At 39.5% G+C, this 9167-nt stretch overlaps 1 protein-coding gene across 1 annotated transcript; it reads right to left on the bottom strand.

Moving 5' to 3' along the window:
- Positions 1–1149: 1149 nt before the first annotated feature.
- Positions 1150–7991, bottom strand: LOC117958034 (cytochrome b-c1 complex subunit 2, mitochondrial). The gene is made up of 14 exons (XM_034894239.1): positions 7880–7991; positions 6869–6970; positions 6603–6752; positions 6356–6420; positions 6171–6227; positions 5948–6072; positions 4934–5031; positions 4415–4472; positions 3962–4057; positions 3679–3878; positions 3486–3566; positions 3298–3374; positions 3053–3206; positions 1150–1470 (listed from the first exon to the last, which is right to left on the bottom strand). The coding sequence occupies exons 1-14, from the start codon at positions 7910–7912 to the stop codon at positions 1387–1389; spliced, it is 1380 nt and encodes a 459-aa protein (XP_034750130.1). The 5' UTR covers positions 7913–7991; the 3' UTR covers positions 1150–1386.
- Positions 7992–9167: the final 1176 nt, after the last annotated feature.

Below are 9167 nucleotides of genomic sequence, written 5' to 3'. Positions count from 1 at the left end.
GTTTCTATGATAATCCGATTAAATGCAAATTTGGGGATTTGCACCATTTCTCAAGACCAAATTTGTCAAGTTTTGATCATGCTCAGAATCGGAATAAAATTTGCAAAGTTAGGCAATTTTGAGGTCCTTGTGTCAACATTTAATTTTGAGACCGGTTAGTAGGCTACTCACATGAAGCATATTCATAAATAAAGGTATTTAGTTGAATTAGAGCTGAAATTATAGGACATCAAACTAATTGGCATGAATGGTTCAACATTAAATCAGCCAACTATCACTTATTCCAGCTTCTAATATTTAAACTTTGTATAAAAAAATGGGTCTTGAGGTAAAGCAAACCATTGGAATATTTCATCTTGGGTTTTGAAAAATTGTGATTTACATATTCACACTTAATATGGCATTATATTGTTAGACAATGAATCAAAAATAGTTAACAGCTTAATTAATAATGATAATTATTAGCTGTCTCTGGACAAAATGCCAGCAAATTTGCCTCTGGGGCCACTAGCAAGAGTTTGGCCATGAGTGTATTTTGAGACATAGGGTACACCTTAATCGAGTACTGTGTATAAGTACAAGTACAAGTCTGAGGTACCTTCCATGTTAAACTATACATTTTAGAAGGACATTTTGTACTTTTTACTCCACTGTATTTATCTTAAAGCGAGAATAACAAGGCCCTCTGCAGATTAATATTCTACATACCAAATATAAAATAATCTTTGAAAATATAACACATTCTTAAACTTTAATAATTTTAAATACTATTTTGATTCTTTATGTACATTTTGCTGCTCATGCTATATGCTTTGAAGAAAAGGAAACATAGGCTCATATGTACCAATACTTATTCTGTTATCTTCATCTATTATGTAATACTTATAACTGTTAAATCTGCACTAGCAAAAATAGGGTTGGTTAAAGCTAAATTTAGGATTTTCAACATTGGCCATTTTCAAGCCTGCATGTTTGTGCTTTTGGGTCCCCCTATTGGTTGATGAATGCAACAACGTCTCTTAACTGCAAAAAAAAGAAGAAAAAACCTGCTTGTAACCACCAGGCTACCCTCATACTCCGGATACTGCTCTTAATACCTTCAGTAAGTCTGGGTTCATTCCAAGATACAAATTTAAGGGACAACCAGCGGTTGTTACGGTCTTTAATTTACATAGATATACAGTTAAAGTGACAAAAAAACAAAAGAGAGATGGCATTATGATTCTCCGGCCGCCTGTTGGTGCTTACAATTACTCAAGGACAGAGTACAAATGATGACATCAAATGAACTGTTACAGGAGGCTGTGGCTTTGAGGTCCTCTTTACTTTTAAAGCAGCTAGGCATAGCATGCTCAAGTTAAAAGTAACTGTTCTTATACTTTGTCTTCATACTTCATCCACAAACGGTGTATTCACCAGGTGTCCACTAGCTGCCATGGTCTTCTTGCCATCCACAAATTGTTTTGCAGCCTGTAAATAAAAGAGCAGAGAGAACGTTTCAATTTACTGCTTAGTCAGTACCTTATGTGTTAAATGACTCCAACAGTACACAACTCAATTTACTATCATAACATCTAACAAATACATTCATGCATAAAAGTGCATGCTTAGATAGAGAACATATTTTACATTACTGTTATTGCATGTTCCTGCCTCATTAAGTCTGTATTTAGTTTTATGATTCATAAACAGCTACATAAAAAGACACGCAAAACAGCATAGCTCCTCCGTGCAGACTGATTAACGCAATTGACTATTCTAGACTCTCCAATACAGTAATGTAGGTGGCATATGAGCCTTAAACTTGGTTTGCGGTCCACTAATTAACACAAAGAAGAAGAAGCTGCGTTTTTCCCTAAATCAATCATGAGTCCCAAGACGTCTGATTTTCAGCAGCCAGCCTCCCTCTCATCCCCTCTAACTACAGTATATACACATGTGGCGGGCATAGCAGCGAGAAACAGCTGTTGGACGCAGCGCTCTGTCCGTGGGAGCTCCAACTGCTGTCTGACTGCACGGCGGGCTACGCTGCCCTCTACCAGTATTAAATTGAGACAGTTTTATAACCTGTAAAAATAAAAACGTCATGTGTGTTACGTTAAGTCATTTTTTCCGTGTTTTTGGTACAATTCAATTTAACACAGGTGATGCAAGCCATTTGGGATTCACTGACCGAGTAGCCTCAGCATCAAACACAAAGTTTTGAGTTCTTTAGCGGCATTGACCTTAGTCCCTTCCAAAGCTTCAGAGACGCCGTTACGCTACGCCTCTCTGCTGAGCCCCATTCACGTAACAGCATCAGTTAAGCTCTATTTACACCATGAGGCTTACATTTGCAATTAATGCATGGTTCACAAGCATGCATGTTATTGGTAATGTAAGACACCTAACCTTAAGTTAGTAAGGATATAACATTAGCACGATACCATCTGTGTTGTCGAGGTTACCATGCTGTAATGTTAACATTATCTGCTAGTAAATATCAACTTATGTGTAAGAGACACAAAACAATCCCCACTAGGGTAATTGGGTAAGTTGCAAACATTTTGTTTTGTGCTCAACAAGTTAACACATACAGTAACATTTAAGTTTCTATTTATTTGTCTTGCATGCAGAATATAACAAAGAAGTGAACCAAATCTGGCTGTTAAACAGAATTACAACTTGTGGTATCTTTTGTTTCGACAAAAGAGCAAATTTATGTTGTTGTTTTTTATTGGAACACTGTAACATCAGCATTAATTTGGGCTCATGTTTCTAGAAATTTGATTTCTGATATTTCCTCTTCTTTTAGCTCTGTTTTTGGTCTTCAACTCATAAGGGAAATATCTGTATCTTTATCTGCTTTGTACTCCACTATGTTCAATGGCTCGTTGCTAACTTTGTGTTTGCCATGTGGTCTTGGGCAGGTGATGAACACACTGTGCTTATCTGAGCTTTTTCACTGAGAGAAGCAGCCTTTTGCTGAGAATATATTGCAAAGCACCACTTAAGGGAAGGTTTGATTAAAACGTGATTCAAGATCGACATACAATACATTAGAGACATTTACCTTGACCACATCATCCTGGGTGACAGCATCTATAGCCTGGAGAACAGCATGAGGGAGCTGGTATGCTGCAGTGGTCAGAGCTTGAGCACCGATCTCCTCCATCAGTCCCTCTGAGCTCTCTATTGACATCAGGTACTCTGATTTTACCTGGTTCCTTTGCAGAACAAACATCAGAGTCAACAACATATTATTATGGTACACAACACAGCTTCACCTCTATGTCCAACATCACTCAGTGTACTCACTTTGCTCTGCTGATGTCAGCTTCTGATACGTTTCCCTCAGCCACACCTCTCACTTGAGCAATGGCAGCTTTGATCACCTACGCAGATGATGGCAACAGGCAACAGTTCAGTGAAATGCAGACTCTGGCATATTTTCACATTTTACATGCAGTAACATTTGTCTTGGAATGAGTAAATTCAGCAATTACGTCTCCTGCAGAGTCAGCTTGTGCAATGGTATAGACGCCAAACAGGCCGGAGTCAGAGTACGAGGCATTGAAGGCTGTGGCCTGAAAGACAGCAACAGGTCATCTGACATTAGGAAACAAACTGAATTTCTAACTAATGCAACATTTAACACAATGACATATAACTCTTTTCTTTACTTCTTTTTAAACTTACATCAAAGGGCTGTGTGGTAGCTTTGGCAATACCCTGGCTCAGTTTGCTGGTAATGTTGGAGCCCCTCTTTACATGTGGCCCAGCTCCAAGAATCCTTTGCAGCACACTGAAGGCATTAGCATCTGCGCTACCTAACACACCACCCTCACTGGTAATCAGTGCGTGGACCAGGTCATCATTGTTTTGCACCCGCAGCTCACCTACACGCACACAAGTACACAATGACAATAACGCAGCGATCAATTTCAAAGGGTGTAATGTTGCTATTAAACATGAGTTTTACCTCCACGGTACACAGCCTTAGCCACAGGTGCTCCAGCCCCGCTGTGGACACTAAGGAGCCCCTCGGCCATTTGCCTCAGGACGGAGTGCTGTACACCTAGACGCAGAAATGAGAAAAACTAGCATTCAATTTGACATGCATCTGAAATGGAACACAGATCACCTTCATTAACTGATAAAGGCTTTGCAGGCAACGTCAGCCTTATGTATGACATGTTTAAAAATCTACATTAGTACTGATTAAATACAACAGTACAGTCAATAAAACAGTATTGACTTACAACAGTATTGACTTACTAACACACACACACAAAAATAGTTTATTTTTCATCATTAACAGGCCTACTGTGACTTCAGAGTGCTGACTAAACATTAGTAAAAATTAAGCCTTATTAAACAAAGCCTGATGAGAAAGAGCAGCTGTAACAAAACGATACAGATAAGCGACACTCACCCAGTCCTACAAGAGCCATTCTGCCAGTGGTGAAGTGGTCCTCAACAAATGACTGCAGCTACAAGGGGGCGATAAGGAGGAGCAGTGTGTAAGAGCTATACACCACGAACTAACTAGGGCTGCAACTAACGATTATTTTCAAAGTCAATTAATCTTTTGAATATAATCTTGATAAATCAATTACCAGTTTGGTCTATAAACTGTCAGAAAATAGTGAAAAATGTGGATCAGTGTTTCCAAAAAGACCAAAAAGACATCCTCAAATGTCTCTTTTTGTCCACAACTCAAACAATATTCAGTTTACTGTCACAGAGGAGAAAAGAAACGATTCACATTTAACAAGCTGGAATCAAAGAATTCTTTTGACTTTTGTCTTAAAAAATTACTCAAACCGATTAATAGATTATTAAAATAGTTGGCGAATAATTTAAAAGTTGACACTTAATTGATTAATCTTTGCAGCTCTAAAACTAACAAAAGATAAAAAGTCTCATATGTCTTGCTAACAAAGATCCATACCTGTGTAGCAGAGACACGACCAACCATGTAGTCAGGGCAGTACAGAGAGTTGGACAGGGCGTTTTTGTACGCTGCTTCATGCAACTTCTCAATTACACCTGCGGGTGAAAATATAAATTATTTTGAATTACAAAATGCATGCTCCATTACCTACATCTTCAATTCTCCAAGTCTCAGTGAAACGAAAAGTTGGAGTGTCTTTTGCTTCATTAATGTGACATAATTCTCTAAAACAAATATTGACACATATTTGACATGTTACAAGAGAAATTATTAATTAATACAAAATTCAAACTTGGACCCGTTTCATTGTGCCTTTACGCATTATTGTTTTGACGACTATTGAATCAAATGAGTCCCTGTGATAGGGATAATCACACTGAGAAAAACAAAACACTATGAGTCCACTTTCAGCTTTTAGCTCCCAGTTTTTGTTTACTCAGAAATAAAGAAGCCAAATAAGAAAGTGACAGATAATGATGGATCTACGCTTGTCATATTGGTCTGATGCTGCTCTAATTCCGCTACTATATATCAAAAGCCAAAGTTCTGTACCTTTCAATCTGACAGCGGAAACCACTGCGAATAGCTGTGAAGCGTAGATTCATGCCTGACCGCGCTCCTGGCTGTTCATATCAGGAGCACATTTCTCTAAGCCGGACACAAACTGATCCTTCTCTTCACTTGACAGACTGGTTCTCTCTATCTCTCTCCCAGTGTTTGGTTGAGTGTGTGTGTGTGTGTGTGTGTGTGTGTGTGTGTGGTGTTACTCTGTCCGTCAGTCTCGCTCTTTTATGTGATTTCCTGGCTGGCTTGACACATTACCTCGCGGCTCGCAGGGGAACTAGAGGTGATGCTGAAACGATCGCTGTAGCGCACAGGCCGCAGCTGGTGTGGCGAAATGAAAATAGCTTTGCTGCATGGCGCTTCGTGGCGTGCGGTGTGTTTCAGGTGTGGCATGACGCCACAGTGAAAAAGTAGGTTAGGAAGTGATATTTTGTTCCTGGTACTAACCTATTTGAGGACACTGCTGAGCCAGAGCCTTGTCAATCTTCACCCTGGACGTCAGATCGTCCACCTCCCATGGCCGGAAGTCCTGAGCTGTAGTCACGTCGACCAAAAACTCAAATAATAAATCTCTGCACACACACAGATACAGTAAAGTTAACACATACTGAGACGTCAACATAGGAGTACAACAATATAACAGGCTCGGCATAAAGATGGACGCACTTACAGGTGATCTCTCAAGCAGTCTGCAGTGTAGACGGTGGTCTCTCTTGATGATGTCACACTGCAAGTACAGATGACAACACAGTTGGTTCAATACGGTCGGCTATTGGTTACACTGGTATGTATTTATAAAAAAAAAAAATGCAGGAACTGTCAGTGTGTGCGTGTGCAGAGAGTGCCCTCACTGACCTCAGGCTGCCCCCCAGTGCTTCCACACCACGACAGATCTTGAAGGCAGACGCACCCTTAGTAGTCTACAAAACAACAAAAAGTGTTTCAACGAGATCCTACAGCATGTTGGTGATATATGATTTAGAAACTAACAGGTTGTGGGCTAGAATACCTCTTTAATAAAGTATGATATACTGCAAAAGCAAAACAAGAGCTAACTGTGCTCTACAGTAAGCGATTAAGAGAAGGCGCATTCAAAAAGTACCAGGTTTGCTGCCAGTCGAAGCACATGAGAGACGCCCTGGTTTTCCACCGTCTCATAGCGACACCCAGCTTTTACAAACACACCAACACTGGACAGAGGGGAATTGTTCTCCAGCGATGCTACCACCAGACCGCTTGGAAGCTTGGACACCTAAAGCAGCAAAAAAACATTTTCTTTTACTAAAGACTTGCACTCACACTGTAAACAAATATAGTTTGATTGTAACCTGCAACAGCTATTCGTGTGTATACAAGAGCAGCACCTACCTGAACATTTTGGGTAGGGAGAAGTGCAGCTGAGGACGGTGCAAGGCCTGTGAGGTGTTCAGTCAGAGCTTCACTTCTCCTGGCAGCGGCATAGCAGCGTTTCTGTGGGATGTAGTGACACTGAATTGAATTTAAGACTAGTGACTTCTTTAGCAATGTTCCCTTTGAGAGCATCCTCTTCCATGGAACTTCTTCCACTGTCCTTGACTTCAACTAACAGTGAGGATAGTTTTAAACACCTCCACATGAGATTCAGCTGCGTTTTTTGTTAATCAACCAAACAAATAATAAAACGGCTAGAACAGTCTAGTAAATTCAGAAAATTACATCACTTTACTGTAATGCAGCTTTTAAAAGCAGGAAAAGGTAACATTTGTGCCATGTTATGGTATAATGATATCCAACTATTGTATTACAATATAATATTGCTATACTGCATGTGACGTCAGACATTGACAGTCTGTCATAAAGTGTGCGAAAGTACGGTGCGAGAGAGTAGGGTGTTCCGAAATGACCCGTGCTACTTTACACATTAAGACCACATGAACTTATGTCCTGTAAACAAAGACTGTGGGAGTGTATCAGCAAAATATATTGGTTCATTTGAACATGACCAAGTTGTGAGCGTTGTTCGCCTGCATCAAAATATTTGGGATACGCGATTTGGGAGATGACCTTCAGCTGGCATCCAGCTGAACCACAACAAGCTGCCCGACTAAACCGAACCAATAGACTATTTTGCTGCTTACCTATTATACCTGACATTCAATTCATGTGAATTATTCCGGGATGTCTTACTAAAACCATGCGAGCAAGTCTTACGTTAATGTTAGAAAGTTAGGTAGCTAGCAAAACTTGCATTAGTTAGCCACCTAGCAAGCTAACTAGCCAGCATGCTAACTGGAGCTAAATGCGGTTTTAATTTTAAAGCAGACCGAAAACCTCAACGAGCAGGGTTTATCTCACGTCGGTTACACAGCTCAGATAATAAAGAGAAAACACGAGACTCACGGGGAGATTATTCAGAGCCCGAATTCCTCTCATGACTTTAGACTCTCTCCTTCAGGTCGCGACGGACTAAGGTGTTACCCACAATGCACTGCACCGCGCAGCAGCTGAAAGATGATATAGGATGTCAAGAAAAACTTGCAATCGGATTATATTAGGTTCAAAGTTATCATTAAGTAAACTCTGGTTTGTCAAATCATGTAAAATAGTGAACGACCACATAATGAGCCAAATTATGAACTAAAAATTTAATTTACTAAATTAAAACTTTGAGAAAATAAGTCAAAAGTATGAAATTTTAAGTAAAAATAAAACTTTAGATAAAGGAATAAACAAATAAGTTTGTTTACATTCAGTATCTCCACAAAAGTCATGCATGTCCTTGAGCTTTAACAAATGCATTTCCTTTATCATAAAATATTTGCAAGCTCATTTAAAAAAAGAAAAGAAATGTATTTTAAATCCTGCATTGTATCCATTCATTCACTCTCTCTATTTTGGCTGCTTCAGCCACCTGATGATCATCTTGATAATCTGAAAACATTTATATGAAAGTATGTACTCCTTGTGCACTTGCATGAGAAACAACTATTTATAAGAAAAACAACTCCATAGTACTGGTGAGAAAATCCGCAGGAAACCTTCAGGTCAAAACAATGAGAAAATAAGTCTCAACTGAGAGACGAAAGCAGCCACTATGCCTACCATTTCAACTTCTTTATTCATTTTTTCCTGGCAGAAAAGGGTTTTCAGTTTTTTACTCGCTCTGCTTTAAATATACAGTTTTGCAAGACAATTGCTTTCCAGATTTAAACAAACTAGTGCAGTGCCTACAAGTTGAAAATGATCCTGTTTGGAACTGGCCGATTAGAATTCTCCAAAACCAAATTGTTTCCCAAAATAAGTAGGGTACAATTGGTTTCGGACCCCAACAACCACTTCATATGCAACTCCCCTGCATTACTAACTTCTGGTTTTTAGATTATTCTTTGGGGTATTTTAGGCCCTTATTTCCACAGGACAGATGAAGATATGACTGGGCAGAGACGACACGCTAAGAACCGCAGGTTGGAGCCGAACCCGTAATTTTTGTGTCAGTGTTGTATTTTTTTTATAGGTTACGTCTAAGCACCGCCGGCTGTTAGGCCTACTAGGGACCAATCTTATTACTCCAGGTTGGAGGACGACTGGTTTTGAATAAAAATGGTTTGTAGCTCATTGTTAACCTCTAGGCCTTCGTTAGGAAAGATGCGTCATTTGTGATTTAATATTATTTCGCTAATTGATCCCA

This window comes from Etheostoma cragini, chromosome 15, assembly GCF_013103735.1.
Source record: "Etheostoma cragini isolate CJK2018 chromosome 15, CSU_Ecrag_1.0, whole genome shotgun sequence".
In the NCBI taxonomy this organism is placed as follows: Eukaryota; Metazoa; Chordata; class Actinopteri; order Perciformes; family Percidae; genus Etheostoma; species Etheostoma cragini.
The sequence above is the reverse complement of the archived record's forward strand: the minus strand, read 5'-3'. Positions and strand labels throughout refer to the sequence as shown.

Bases quoted from the DNA above. Each gene is read 5' to 3' on its own strand.
- LOC117958034 (XM_034894239.1), bottom strand. From the start codon at position 7,912: ATGAGAGGAATTCGGGCTCTGAATAATCTCCCC. The intron at 3,879-3,961 runs GTAAAACTCATG...GTGTGCGTGTAG, and splicing joins TAAGGCTGTGTACCGTGGAG to GTGAGCTGCGGGTGCAAAAC. The intron at 3,207-3,297 runs GTGAGTACACTG...TGTTCTGCAAAG, and splicing joins GCTGACATCAGCAGAGCAAA to GAACCAGGTAAAATCAGAGT.